This window comes from Danio aesculapii, chromosome 15, assembly GCF_903798145.1.
Source record: "Danio aesculapii chromosome 15, fDanAes4.1, whole genome shotgun sequence".
Lineage (NCBI taxonomy): Eukaryota > Metazoa > Chordata > Actinopteri > Cypriniformes > Danionidae > Danio > Danio aesculapii.
Genome location: NC_079449.1, coordinates 21,862,829 through 21,879,316, shown reverse-complemented (window position 1 = coordinate 21,879,316; position 16,488 = coordinate 21,862,829). Strand labels below are relative to the sequence as shown.

The following is a 16,488-nucleotide window of genomic DNA, read 5'->3' as shown; positions in this document are numbered from 1 at the left end:
TTGGGCAGGTGTGAATGTAGCAATCGTACTCGAGTATGCACCAAAAGCGGACCAAAAAAGTGCACCGAGACTTCCTGGAAGAGGTGTTCTCGTACGCTTTCAAACGAACCCTGGAGCAGTTTGTTTGTGGTGAGAATATGATCCGAACTAAAACAGACCCAACCGCAAAAAGTACTGTGCCTTTTTGGACTGATCCAGCTGCCGTAGGCCAATGTGCTGTGCATACATCGGGATGTGGAGGAAAAATATTTGTTGACAGCGCTTTACCAACAATTTTAAAAAGAAAGAGAGAGGGAAAACCTTTACCTGATGGATTGCTGGTAATATTTCCACAAGATGACCATGTTGCACATTCATTCTGACCAATAAAAAAGCAATTTAGGAAATTTGTTTAACAACATCTGGCCAATGAGTGTTGTGGATTTTGTCAGACGACTGCATTTTGGTCTTTTCATCTGGTTCAGACCAAAGCCAGCAGTGTGGTGTGAAATCAACCCAAAAACGGCAGAAAATGCTTCAATGTATCATTTATTGCCCTTGGTCTGGACCAAATGAAGCGAACTACACATGTGAAAGCACCCTTAGTGTCCCTTTAAGTCACAACTAAGCTACGTTTCAACTTACGCACTGCTGGTGCAACCATTGACTTTCATAGCATTTGTTTTTGCATGTCAATAGTTACATGTCTCCAACATTCTTCAAAATATCTTCTTTTGTGTTCAACAGAACAAAACAACTCAAACTAGTTTGGAACTAGTCAAGGGTGAGTAAAGGATGGCAGAACTATCCCTTTAATTTTTCTCAGCCATTTTGTAGAATCAAAATGGCCATTTTACTTTGACTTTTAAAATTAAATTAGACTCTATTATTTCAAAATATAAAGTAAAAGCATTTCACTTAAGCTTTATGAAATCATGCTACATAAAAGCATACATGTACGTAAAAACAGAAGATAGGTGGAATAAAAATGTCAATTCACTTTGCCTGTAGGTGGCGCTTATAAAATAACATTAATATAAAAAAAAAAAACATTAATATAAAAATAACATTAAAAATAAGCTGTACGGAACATGTCCTCAACCACCACAAGTCTGATGTCTGGAAAATCTGTCTAAAACACAAAGACATGATAAGACAAGTAAATATAATAAAAGAGAAATGTTATAGGCATCCTAGATAAGTTGTAATGGGAAATGTGCTATTGAATTGCACAAATGACTAACATCTGAAAGACCAGGCCATCCTTCCTACAGTTCATCTTCAACATTGTAATGATCATGGTCAGAATAAAAATTATATCAAGACCCAGAAAGATTTAATATTCTTGCAGCAAGGGAACAATACAGAAGAAACACAAAAGGATGTATTCTGGTTGCTCAAAGGGCAGTCCTCTGAGGCCAGTTTTTACACAGGCATACAAACAGATGATGAGGCATTGTCTTTAATCAATGCTTCAAACAATTTGGTTGGTACAATCCAGTATTGATTATATACTCAATTCCCTGTCAGCACAATACCTTTGCAACTGGCACATTCCAGCCATGCCACTGATTAAAAACTGCAGTTGAGCGTCTGATTATATACAGAAACAGTTTTAGGTTACATTAAATGTAATAATATAATAATATATACAGTAAATATGAACAGTAAATTAATCAAACCAAATCTGTAAGTAATTAGGGTACCACTTTATATTAAGTGGCCTCAACATGTATTTACAGTGAATTTAATCATTTGTTACAATATACTTTGTGCAAATACATGTTTTTACATTGTAGTTATGATTTATTAAATACATGCATGTAAATACATCTAGAATTAATTTCTGTAATTATATATTTAATTACACTGTTGACCATATCTTACACCTTGACTTACCCTTAAACCTATCCATACCACAAAACCTCTCCCTAACCCAACCAGAATCCCACCTCAAGAGCACCAGAAGTGTTCTGCAATACATTATGAATTCATGTTTTTTCAATTCATGTTTATTTATACAGCGCTTTTTAAAATGTAGATTGTGCCAAAGCAATTTAACATAGAAGTTAAAGTCCAAATTTCTAAAGTTCAGTTTAGTTCAGTTCAGTGAGGTTTTCCCTGCTGAAAGTTAAAACACTGAAGAGCAAATTCATAGATGCGCAGCTCAAGTCCCGATCCAAGCAAGCCAGTGGCAACAGTGGCGAGGAAAAAAACTTCACCAATTGACAAAGTTAAGGGAAAAAAACCTTGAGAGAACCAGGCTCTGTTGGGCGCGAACATTATTCTTCTGGCCAAACTTCCTGTGTGGAGCTGCAGTCTAGGCGCCGGAGGCTGGAGAAGCTGGACGTCCATCGTGGAGAACTGCAGATTTGAGTACGGCACCAACGGGTGGTCAGGCTGGCCCACAGGATCAATGCAGGGACTCGTTTGTCATTGGGGTCTTTCACATTATATTTTGATGCAAGTTCTGTTCATAGTAGTTAAAGCCACTTCATATAAAGTGGGACTGTAACTAGTTAGTAATTCTGTTTTATCTGCTTCCCAAAACCATAGAGAAAATTATGGAATTAGCAATTGGCAAGTGTTAATGCTGGAAAATGAAATGATTTTTTTACAAATAAAAAATAATTAATTAAAAATGGAATAAAAAAAACATAAAAATAGCATTGCACTGTAGCTATACAAACAAGTAAATAAAATAAATGCATGTTATTAGATAATTTTTTTACCTAAAAAACAAAATAAAATTAATTATTTAATTAAAAAGCATTGTTGTACTGTATCATTTAAAAAAGTAAACTAAATAAATACATGATGTTAGTTTTATGACTTAACCTAAAAATAATATGCAATTAAAAACAATAAAGCAAAATGCATGAAAAGAAAAGAAAGGAAAGCATGATGTTGCGGTTTAATTTTTAAAAATTAGATTGAACAAAAAAAAAGTTGTACTGTAGTCTTTAAAATAGATAAATAACTCCCAAGCACCATAAAAAATGTTAAAAATAAAAAATAAAAATAGGGCTGCACGGTGGCGCAGTTGGCTTCACAGCAAGAAGGTCGCTGGTTCGAACCTCTGATGGGTCAGTTGTCATTTCTGTATGGAGTTTGCATGTTCTCCCCGTGTTCGCGTGGGTTTCCTCCGGGTGCTCCAGTTTCACCCACAAGTTCAAAGACATGCAGTACAGGTGAATTGAATAAGCTAAATTCTCTGTAGTGTATGTGTGTTTCCCAGTGCTGGGTTGCAGCTGCAAGGGCATCCGCTGCGTGAAACATATGCTGGATAAGTTGGCGTTTCATTTAGCTGTGGAAACCCCTAAATTAATAAAGGGACTAAGCCGAAAAAAAAATGAATGAATAAATGAATGAAAACACATGATAATAATGCATGATTTTTTTAGATTTTTTTACCATCCCCCTGGCCACAATAATGTAGAAAATAAAATAAATAACAATTAAATAATAATAATAATAATAATAATAATAATAATAATAAATACAAAAATAAAATAAAAGCCACTGCAGGTTCTTTTTAACTAAACTAAATCAACATCATTATTCTCACTATTCTCATCATTGTTAACATTATTCTCACTTTGAATCCCTCAAAGTCTAGTATCAGTGTCCTTCAACGCTGGCAGATCCATCCAAGTCAATACAGCAATCTTGAACTCATCCCTCCTGCTGTGCCAATACGCTCTATCATCACCTTATTATGCCTTTTTCCTCTTTCTGTCTCTCATTCTTTCTCTCTGCGGACTCATCTTCTTTGTTCCTCTACCTACTCAGTTTTTCTCCTGCTCGGGGCATTCCGTGTTTAAAAGCAGAAAAGAAAAAAAGGCTGTAAAAAAGTAATTAAATGGGAATTAGCGTGGCGGGGAGATTGTGCCTACAAGAGGCATATGTTTAAAAAAATGACACCGGCAGAAGCGGGCATGGTGGAGAATACAGATGAGGTTTGTTGAAGTGTCTGGCTTCGTCTGTGAGGAACCAGAAGAGACGTGCTCCTGTCAGCCGATGTCCCGAACAGATAACGTGCTGATGTGATCTGCTGACGTAGGCTGCGCTGCTTATTTTCTGCATTAATTAGTCGTCTATTCTAATTTATTCAGCCGGAGGTTCGAGGTCTAATCAGAAGCTGGACTGCACAGAGTTGGCTTTTGTTGCAACGCAGCCGTCGAGGTGATTAACATTTGAAAACTTGAGTAAAATGTAGAGGGGGAAGAAGAACAGAAGGTGAAATGTGTTTATGTTGAAGTGCCAGGCAAACAGTCTGGACTCTGAGATGCTGCATGGCGGATTCAAAATCAACATGGTGTGATCAGTGTTAAGCTTTTAATAATTTAATTATTTTATTATTTTATTTATTAGTTGCTCATTGTTGGTGGAATCCATAACAGGAAAAAGCATTATATGATATAACAAACAAACAAACAAACAAACAAACAAACAAATAAATAAATAAATAAATAAAAATTAAACCTATATTTCCTTTTCGTATTTCAACAGTTTCATTACTATATAATATACTGTATGTATAGCAGAAAAAGTATGGAAAATATATTCAGTAGTTTATATGAACTTACATGAAAACAATTATATTGGTAACACTTAATGGTAAAAATAATGGTAAAATAATGGTCCATTAGTTAATGTTAGTTAATGTATTTACTAACATAAGTAATCCATTTATTATAACTTTGTGAACATTAAGTTAACCTTAAAGGGGTGGTCCACTACGATATCATATTTAAAACTTTAGTTTATGTGTAATGAAACTGTGTAAACATTAAATCTCTATATGTAAGACGCTCAAAGTGTAATGCAAAGGGAGACATTGGCTTTTACAGTATATATATATATATATATATATATATATATATATATATATATATATATATATATATATATATATATATATTCACATATTTAGAAAAGATTTTATTTTAGAGAGCAGGCGTTCAGTTGTGTGCTCTTCATTTCTGTCACAGCTGCTCTGACTGGAGTGTTTACCAGGATGAAAGCGTGCGCTTGTAAGGGAGTAACGTGAATCCGTGAATCACAGCAGAGTATGTTAGCGGACCAATCAGAGCCTCTTGAGGGCGGGCCTCTCAGAGAAACTAGGAAACATGACAGTTATTTTCATGTTAGCCGAGTAGCTGTATATAATCAAAGTAATATACAGTTGATATCAGAATTATTAGCCCCCCTTTGAATTTCTTTTTCTTTTTCAAATATTTCCCAAATTATGTTTAACAGAGCAAGACAATTTTCACAGTATGTCTGATAATATTTTTTCTTCTCAAGAAAGTCTTATTTGTTTTACTTCGGCTAGAATAAAAGCCGTTTTTAAATTTTCATGAACCATTTTAAAGGTCAAAAGTATTAGCCCCTTTAAGCAAATTTTTTACCCCCAACTGTCTACAGAACAAACCATCGTTATACAATAACTTGCCTAATTACCCTAACTGCCAAGTTAAGATAATTAACCCAGTTAAGCCTTTAAATGTCACTCTCAGCTGTATAGAAAGGTCTTAAAAAATGTCTGTGAAAATATTAGGTACTGTCATCATGGCAAAGATAAAATAAATCAGTTATTAGAAAAGAGTTATTAAAACTATTATGTTTGGAAATGTGTTGAAAAAATCTTCTCTCCATTAAAAAAAAATTGAGGAAAAAAAATAAACAGGGGGGCTAATAATTCTGACTTCATCAGAATTGGATATGAAAAAATAACATGATTTTCTACAAGTGAAGCATGAGCACACATTACTTTGCATCTTATAAACACAACCAAGCCTTAAAAATAGTCTGGACCACTCCTTTAAAAATATGAACTGAATTAAAATGAAAAAAAAAAATAAAATAAAAATAAAAAATGATGAAACAAACTATGAAATGCTTTGATAAGTAACTCAAATCTTTTTCATTATAGATAGCCACAAAACCTTTACTAGTATCTCAATAACACAAAGTCGCTGTATGTCTTCCAATTACATCATTGCTCATCTGCAAAGTTCAGAAAATCAAGTTAAGAAATCTTAATCTAACCTAAAAGAAGGCATAAAAGCTACAACAATTGTAAACAATACCAAAGAAGCTACCATATATGGTGCTGAGGTCTGCCAACTGCCACCTTATACTCTTCCACTACATAAACAAATACAATACTGCTAAATAATACACACATACATAATCAAGACAATTAACCAGTGCACTAAACCAAACAATAATTACTTGAAAAAAATTAGCAAAAACAAACACCTCGTCCCAGAGCTGCTGCATGGGGGTGGAAACCTGTCGTTACAGATATGACAAAAGTCCCCAAATCCCTAAAGTTTGTGGTGTGGTTCCTGCTGTCAGTCACGCATATGATTCCTTAAATAATCCTTAAACAATCAGGTTGTCGATTAGGTCGTCAATCAGCCAGTCCTTAGGGAAAGCGTCCCCGATCTTCAGATCAGAGATTGATGAGATTTCTACCTGCGAGGGACTGCAATTAACTGGAGTGTCTGCTTTAAAAAGCTTTAATGAGTCCCTATTAAATTGATTTATAGAATCATTATCACCTTGCTATGAACAGTAAAAAATAGCATGGATAATACATAAGTCTTTGAGGAATCAGCTGGAATAAAAGCAAACCCTCAACCTCTGAGTTTAGAAGCTGGTCAAGTAGAGCAGGAAGCAGAGAGCTTGTTTGACTGATGAAAAGCCAGAAGCTATTCAGAGACAAAGAAATATATAGATACGGTTATGAATGGTGGATTTTACACAATTAGACATCAATAGACAACTTAAAGAGAGATTAATATAGCTCTGACTCCTTTTAATGCAGAAAAAGTATGTGTATATTTGATAGAAGTGTCTACCATTCAAGCAGCGGTACTGTGGTATGTATGATGCACTAGTCAAGTATTTAGAGATACTAACAAAGTCTTAAACCGGTAAAAGAATTAAGTTCTCATTTTCTATTTTACTTAAAGTGATAAAACTAAGGGTTACACAGTGTCTCAGTGTTTAGCACCGTCAGCACTCACAGCAAGAACGTCACTGGTTCAAGTCCTGGCTGGGTCAGTTGGCATATCTGTGTGGAGTATTCACGATTCACGTTCTCCCCGTGCTGGCGTAGGTTTCTTCCAGGTGCTCCAGTTTTCCCCACAGTCCAAACACATGCGGTACAGGTGAATTGAATAAACTAAATTGGCCATATAGTGCATGAGTGTTAATGAGTGTGTATGGTTGTTTCCCAGTACTGGGTTGCATGTTGCATATGTTGGTGGTTCATTACACTGTACCGACCCCTGATAACTAATAGGGACTAAGCTGAAGGAAAATTAATGAATGAATGATAAAACATATATATATATATATATATATATATATATATATATATATATATATATATATATATATATATATATATATATATATATATATATATATATATATATATATATATATATATATATATATATATATATATATATATATATATATATATTTATACATGTATACATTTTAATGACCAAAAATAAATTTGCCCCTCATTCACTCAGCCTTTACTTGTTCCAAAATCCTTTTTTTCTCCTGTTGAACACAAAGGAAGATATTTTGAAGAATGTTAAAAACTAGTACTTACTGACTTCCATAGTAGGTAAACGAAATGCTACAGAAATCAGTTTTCAACTTTGTTCAAAATATTTATGTATAATATGTATATATCAAAATGTTTTATGCTTTCATCAACATAATATGCAGAATAAGTGAAGGGTGAGTAAATGACAATTTTCGTTTTTGGGTGAACTATCTCTTTAAGTACAAAAGTATTCAGCAAAGGTTTACTAAAAATACATGCCTCAGCCTATATTTTTGCGAAACGTGTAAAAAATGTTGCTCTGAATAGTTTCTTTGCACATTTCATATGACATATCCACTAGAGGGCGCTGCAAACGACATATGGAAGAAAGCGGCGGCAAATCAGTGCTCGTTCACTCAAGCGATGATCAAGCAGTGTGAATTATCAAAGATGTAATCGGAGAGAATCACTGACATGTTGGATATACCAGTGAAATATTTGCCATTTCACATAGGGCCCATTAAAAATGTTCTTCAAATACGTCAAATATGTTGCTCCGGGTAGCTGCTTCGCACATTTCAGATGACAAATCCACTACAGGGCGCTGTCCACAATTTTGCAAATCTGAGCTTTGGTAGATCTCGAAACTCCCCTGCTGTTGTAGCTAATGAAAAAATAGGGATTGCTATGAAGAGATGACAACTTACTCGTAGGACATCTATGGTGCAATTTGGATTATTCAATCAGCTTAAGTTGCATGTTTTTGGATGGTGGGAGGCAACCGGGGTACCCGGGGGAAACCTACGCGAGCATAGGGAGAACATATAAACTCCACACAGAAACATCAACTGGCTTGGTAAGGACTAGAACCAGTGTTGTTCTTGCTGTACAGTGCTAACCAGTGAGCCACCGTGCCACCCATCAAGGAAAAAAAAGGAGAAGTAGGGGTGGAAAGGGGGATTCTTCAAAACGAAGATGGCTATTATATGGAACTTAGGTGTCTTAGGAATTGTCTGATTGGTGAATCATGAATTGGCTAAAGCAGGACCAGCTTTGTTCAATCTTAAGCACGTGATCCTCTTGAAATTAGTTTATAAAAAAATTTAACTTAAAAGGAGTTGAAACAACACAATTCTTAAGGTTTTTATTGGTTAACTTACTTGTCTTAATTCCATACATACATTTACAATACAATACAATACATTTGCAATTTAACTTGATTTAATAAATTGTAATTTAAACTGTAATTTAACTTGGTGTTGTGACAACATGAAGGAATTACGAGAAACCCAGGATTTTTTACAGTGTGTGACCCATTGTTTGACTGTGTGTATTCAGAGCCAGTAAGTAATAGCCTATTAAAATGAATAAAAATAATAACAAAAACTCCATTTAAAGCATTGTGAAATAAATATCCACGTTTTTATAACAAAAACATGAATTTTTACTGAGCTCTTACTGATTCATTCTCAGACTGCCGTCTCTATAAATGTAATGCTGTCTTATATAAAATGTCAATTTTCATGACAGGAGCACATCTATGATGCCTCGAATTTTTGCCTGCACAGAAGACTAGACTGAATGTCAAAAGTTCTGACAGCAAATTATAATATTTGAGGGATGGGGCTACAGTATGTCAGTGTTGGCCAGGGACCTACTGCTGTCACTCAAGTGTTTCACAATTGCACACGAATCAATCAAGAAAACAGCTATTTTATTTCACGACAGGATCAGACAGCATCCAGACGGAACTGCTGGCTGGAATCTGGACAAGAGGACCTCCCGCTGGCTGCATGTGAACGTAGATTCAGCTCTGTTTTCTAATTAACATCAGTCTTTAGCACACCAGGTAGAAAGACCCCTATTTGACAGGCTAATTAATCTGGAAGCCCTGAGTGCCTACAGACTTCAGTGAACCTGCAACACTTAATCCTGTCAATAGAACGTCTCAGCTGTAACAGACGACAGTAACACTGGGATTCAATATAATTAACACTAAGTTTAGAAACAGAAAATTTCCACTTTAAAAAAGAATCCGGAAAGTATGACTGCTGAACAATGTGGGTAATTATTATGACAAAATTAATCAATAATCAATCAATCAGTTTATCAATCTAGTATGGCAATATATTTGACTTAAATCTCAGTATGTTGAGATGTACCTAAATATATACATTTTGTCACGATCACTACAAACCTGCCACTGATAAGAATCACAAATCCCATCATGCATCATGTGATTCCTGGAGGGCCACAGCACTGCACTGTTTTGCTCCAACCTTAATCAAACACAGCTGATCCAACTAATCAAGGTGCTTAAGAGAACTAGGGACTTCTAACCAGGTTTGAGCTGGAGGTGGTTGGAGCTAAACTGTGCATAACTGCGGCCCACTGAGATTTGAGTTTAAGACCATTGCTTTGGAGGGGTCTTTTTTTTCGTAAAATTTAGAAGCAGTTTCTAAATGTAAATTGTGTGTACATCATTTTTTTTTAATTTGCATTGTTTTATTCCAAATGTAACTTTTTAATATAAGTTGACCATGTATAAACTTAATTTTATTAACTTAACAATGTTTGAATTCACCTTAATGTATTGTAAATTGAAATAAGGCAGCAATGATCAGAAACGTAATGGTCAATTAAAATGCATCCAAAATTAATACAATGCAGGATTTACTTGCATAATTTTTGCTGGTAGTGTTTGCTTTGCTCTGACTTTTTTGGGGTTAATTATTATGATCTCCCGGTTGCAACACAGAAATACTGTGAAATCTCTGTAGACTGATGGCAATTCATGCCGTTCAGCCTTATAATCTTAAAACGTAAGCAAACTGACCTGTTTTGTCATCATTTTAGACATTATGCTACAGAATCAATCAAATACTAGCTCTAAAGTGACGTTGGTGAAGTTGTAACAGTTTCTGCTATTCTGACGTCAGCTGAAGATGTTAAGGAATTGTGGAAGAAAGCAGTTCCTCTTACAAAAGGGTTTTTGAGACTCTCCATGTTTGATTTTCATTTTTATAGACACGATTGTACAGTCGAACTGTTGTATAAACGCAATATGAAACTCGTAGCAGTGCGATGTGGCTGTATATTAAGACACTACAGCAACAACACTTCAGCAACAACACTAAATTTCACTGAAATTCTATTCTAGTAATTTCACAAGTTTTAAACTAATCTAAACACAAACTTTTAATCAAGCAATATTGAGCAGTCTGAGCATTAACAAAATGATTCTCATTTCACGCACACATGGACCTGCAAGTTCAATTAATATTCTATTTTTCGGAATAATGAGTGCATTTCTTTTGAATTGAGTCACAGTATTAATCACAGCCCTGGTCTTGAGAGAAGCCTTTCCGCATGATTAGCAATTTCACTAAAGGGACTGCCTAAAGCTAACATCGCTTTCATCTTGCAGCAAGAAGCATTCTGGTACAAGTCTCTTGAAAACTAAGCGGATAGGGGTTTTGGCGGGGTCGACGCCTGCCTCTCACTTAGCTCATTTATCTCTCTATCAGCTTTAGTCCCCGTGCCCCTGAGTGTCATGCAATAAACCAATCATATTTCACATGGGAAGCAAACAAAAATATGAGAAAAGGTCACCTGCATAATTGAGGGGAAAGGTGGAATATCCTGAGCAACGCTAGCATGTGCATTCTGAGGCAAAGTGCCATTTTCCTTGAAAACAGGACAACAAACAGCTCTGAAAACTCGATAATATATGAGAATGTCATATTTTTATGGGAATTGACATTTGGATGCGTGTGAGAGGTTTTATACGGTGGCTTTACATCACTCGCATCACTCAATATGGACAAGTAAATCGATACGTAATTGCTGTGTAATTGCATATGCCACAGGCAATAAATCACAGGAGAGAAATATTGTATACATAAATTCGATTTGGAAGTATCAGCTACTTCAAGAGCAAACCCTGCAGACGTATACAATATCCTACTGATGTAGAACAGTCAGTTCAAATGGTAAATATAACACAAGGAACTGCGCAGAATTCCTTTTATCACTAATACTATTTCTTAGATGGATTATCTAAGTGACAACTGTTCATACACATTTTTTACAGTATATTCAAAATATATTTCTGTGTTACCTCAAGAAGTTAACCAATAGTTACAGTGCTTCCCACAGGTTTGAAATATATTTGCGGTGGTAGCCGGATTGACATACCTATCACATAAATAGTTAACTATATGCGACAAACAAAACATAATTTGACTTTTAACAATATATATATATATATATATATATATATATATATATATATATATATATATATATATATATATATATATATATATATATATATATATATATATATATATATATATATATATATATATTTTTTTTTTTTTTTTTTTTTTAATAAACTGTTTCTTTTCAATGGGTTAAAGTTAAAAAATACTGCTAAATCAAAAAGAAACCCACTATTTCTCATATTTTCATGTTATCCAGGAGCCATGTGCACTCACTGACAGGTCAAATCTGCTTCTCTCTATCTCTCATTCAAGTTCAGGTTGCTTTATTGGCATGACATTTTGTACAGTATTGCCAAAGCATTTTAGATGTATAAAATATGCATTATATTGACATCATCAAATTAATAAAAAAACAAAACAAATGAAAAATAAATTACAGAAAAAAGACATACAGACAAAATCTCAAACAATTATAATTACAAGAATAAAATGTGTAGATTATTTAAATAAAAGACAAATCAGTTGATCACCCATTTCTAATGCTGTACAAATATTTTGCAGCCAATTAAAATGTTGTCCTCCCTCATAATTGCGTTCTCTCAGAGTATTTAGTAAAGTTTTTCTGAGTCGTTTAGATTAAAGAATTTATTATTTAATGTTTATCTCACTCTCGCAACTATGTGCATACAACTAACGACAGCTTTAGAAAGCGAGAAAGCGAAAGCAAAAGATAAATTCTGGACTATTTAGTATATTTACAAACCCCAGCCGGATACAAAAAGACATGTCTCTGTGCATCTGAAGAGCACGTGAGACTCCTTGTGAATGTTTTGACAGTAGTTGTGCAGTACAGTATGTTTTAATAGCTTTTTTATTCAAATGGCCAAATTCTGCCTGAGGAAAGTTGAATGTGCTGGCCAGTTTGTTATTTGCCTAATAAATGAAAATTGTATTTAAAAAATAAGCATTATTTTTATATGTGATTAAAACGCAGTATTTAAATCTCATAATTAAATAGAAAATGAGTCGTATAACTGCAAAAAGGATCACTTTTTGAGAAAAAAAAAACACCCCTTTCAGCAGGCTGGCTACGGGTCTGAAACAAGTAAACGAGAGAAGATTTTCCACTGCGTAATCGATCGTGGATGTTTGGTTATAGTGTGCAGATGAAAAAAAAAGTGTAAAAGGATGATAATAATACAAAAAAAAGTTTCACTAAATATACTTGGGTGGCTGTTACTATACCCGGACAGCCCGGCCAAGTAAAGTCTATGTGTGGGAAGCACGGAGTTAAAATAAGCAGTTCAAATGATAAATATACCACAAGAAAAATACTGAGCAGAATATATCTAAGCAGTATTAGCATCAATCTAAAAGCCTCATTACGTTTCACGTGCGTATTGACCTTTACACAAAGAAACTGGAATATTAATAAAAGAAAAACGAAGCCTGAAAGCATCTTCAAAAGGAGAATTTTTGTGGCTCCAATCAGTGAGAAAGCAAAAGAATCGCAATGTTTACTTCACTAATGACTCATGCTAGCTAACTCTTAGCATTGCGAGACTAGATAAGAACAAAGAGTCAGAAAAATCAATGGAGACAGCGGAGACATGATGCCGCTTAATGAAGCCTGACGTCTGCTTCCTCTGTTTTCATGGTGAAATGAAAAATTACAGATTTGTTTGGCAAGCAGCTGGTTGAACAATTTTTGTGACATGGGTGGTTAATGTAAAACATAATGAGATGTGTTATGAGATGCCATTTCGGATTATAGTCTCCTTTGTTCTCGATGATATGAGCCAGAGATGTGCATTTGGGTCATTTTGACTCCCCGAGTACTCTGGGTGTGTCGCTGCTCTTCATTGTCTTTGGTTATCAGGTTTCACTGCGGTTTTTACAGAATCTGACACATTTTTACACAAACTGACCACCAACCCCCAATTTTTGTTGCAATGGACTGCACAAAGGTGGGATCTCATAGGAAACATCCGTTCTGCCATCATAAACCACTTTAAAAAGAAAGTATCTTGGTTAAAAAGATGAAACAGAATCATTTTATCTGAACGTATCTATTACTTGTTTACATTAGCACAACTGTCAACACCAAAGCTAAATTCATCACAGAATCCAAATGTTTAAAGCCTCCAAAACACCAAAAATGACCAACAACTAAAATCTAAACGCAAACTTTTAATCAAGCAATACTGATTAGTCTGAGCATTAACAAAAAAAAAATCTCATTTCACGCACACATAGACCTGCAAGTACAATTAATATTCTATTTTTCAGAATAACGAGTGCATTTCTTTTGAACTGAGTCACAGTATCAATCACAGCCCTTGTCAAAAATGACCAACAACCCTAGAAGCAACACTACAAATCACTTCAAGTCCACATTTTTCTCACAATTAACCCATGACATTAGCCTCAAGCTTTGTATTAAGATGGTTTTTGTTGATCTGATCACAAGTGAATGAAAAAAGACACATTACCATTCACACCTGGCATTTAAAATGTCTCTTTTGTCAACTTTCGACCACTTTTAATCACTTCTGTAATGAGGAAGGTTTTTCTCTGATCTTTCTATCTAATACTGCCAAAGTTAGCACAATTTTCAGAATGTACAATAAGAAAAAAAAAACAATCTTATTAAAAGTACCATATCAATTCTTTTATGCTAAAGATAATTCATTTCTTTTATTTCCAATCAACTTCTATTAGGCCTTTACACACTTTTTTTCTCTTTGTCAGGTTTAACGTGTACATTTTAAGCCTTGATTGCAGTCCTCACATCACAGCAGCTAAAAGATGTTCACAGATATAGCATGAGCCATGGGCTTCTCGTTGCATCCAATTTTTTTTAGCTGCTGTGATCCAAACGAATATAACAAGTTCACTAAAACCTGCCTGGAGATATTAGGAAAATTAAAAAAACAAGACTGTTAAAAATTATGTAACTATTTAAATAAGTTGAATGTTTAATATTATAACCTGAACATACTAATTGCAATGAACAGTAGTTTACATTTCCTTTTAGTATAGAAACAATGGATTCATAGGGTTCATAAATTCTTAAATCCTTCTGCGAAATGTTTCTTTGTTTATATATTTAGATTTTTTTCCATCATTTGCAATGTTCACAAACTGCATGATTAGTAATTTCTTTGTCTGTTTTATCTATTATTTTCTGTAACGTGCTACTGTCCATTACATGTCCACACTAAACTGCTTTAAGAGACGTAATTAAGGGATTAAAGGCAACATCCTAATTCTAATCCTAAAACTAATTCTCTTAGGTAAGGAGAAATCACCACTTAAGTGTCATTCTATCGGGGGAAAAGTGCTTATTGTAATGGCACAGTTGTATAAAGATTAAAGCATCAGAATTGGTACTCGGTATTAACTGATCACCACGAAAAGAAATTGGCAATCAGTATTGGTTGCAAAAACCCTAATCTTAGCATCCCTATCTTTTGCTTTCATTGCATTTGTTTAACAAAAATCTTACAACATTGAAAGTAACTAAATGAAGTGTCTTTAAATAACATGATTATGCAAAAAATGATATCAGCAGAATCTGGTGAAAAGATTGATCATCCAACACATGCAACATCATCCAAAGTTTCTTAGGCTACAATCTGGTGCCAGAATGTGGCTTTGAATAGAATAGAATAGAATAATTTAAAAACACATTAAAGACCCATGAAATAAAGCATTCACAAAACTGTTCAGGGGAACTGCATGAGATCTGCTGAAAGATTAAACATATCAAGACCGGTAAGAGAACATTCTACTTTAATTTTTTTTCACCTCCAATACAATTCTTTAGATGATCAATAAAAAAAAAAGTTTACATCTTGTATCTCCAGTACGCTTCTACATGGTGTCTTGCTTAGTTTATAAATGAGCTCAGCAGGCAGACTTTAGTGACTGATCGAACGCATTTAACTATGTGTGCGTTAACACTAACAGAGCAATCTGGTTGAATGCATTTTCAACAAAGTCTAGATGTGCTTAAAAGTTTACGTTTCACACCTGTAATTAGCGTTGCGCACTTGTGACTGGATCGACAAAACCCCTTTTTAATACCAAGTGTGAACAGGGTCTCAGATATACCTTCACTCAGCCTCCAATCTTCATGCATCATATACATAACCCATGAATTTTAACAGCCAAGAACAACTGACGGCAGGAATCATCACATTTCTTACCCTGCGTTTGGTCGATGTGTCCCATTGTTTCAATCTGCTCAACGAGATCATTAGAGTTCCACTGACTCATCCCCAAAAGCATGGCCGTCTTCCCCTCCAGCACCTCTGAAAGATGGGACACACAAACACACACTTAATGACATATGCAATCAATCAGGATATTGCAGACAATGTTATACTCGATTCAGCTCAGTAAAACCACATGCAATGCAACACTATATCAAAGACCATTAAGATTCATTGAATTATCTTTAAATGCAGCTCAAGTCATAGAGTAATGTCCGACTAATGAGCACAGAGCTCATCAGCCACTCCGCGGGTCCTTGTGAAACAGTTCGAGTGCATGATGGAGGACTCGGCTGTGTGGTTCACTGCGTGTGACAGCGAGCTGCAAGCCCATTGCCATGTCGTATCTTGTTGGGCTGATATTTGAGTGTGGAAGAGAGGTTGTGACAGGGCTCTGTCAGGCCTGCTTGTTCACATCACCCACTCA

At 34.8% G+C, this 16,488-nt stretch overlaps 1 protein-coding gene across 1 annotated transcript in view; it reads right to left on the bottom strand.

Moving 5' to 3' along the window:
- pitpnm3 (PITPNM family member 3) overlaps positions 1–16,488 on the bottom strand; it is a 161,509-nt gene that overhangs the window by 93,321 nt on the left and 51,700 nt on the right. The window contains exon 3 of the mRNA XM_056473362.1: positions 15,996–16,100. Within this exon, the coding sequence (XP_056329337.1) occupies positions 15,996–16,100 (105 nt within the window). The remainder of the gene's footprint in view (positions 1–15,995; positions 16,101–16,488) is intronic.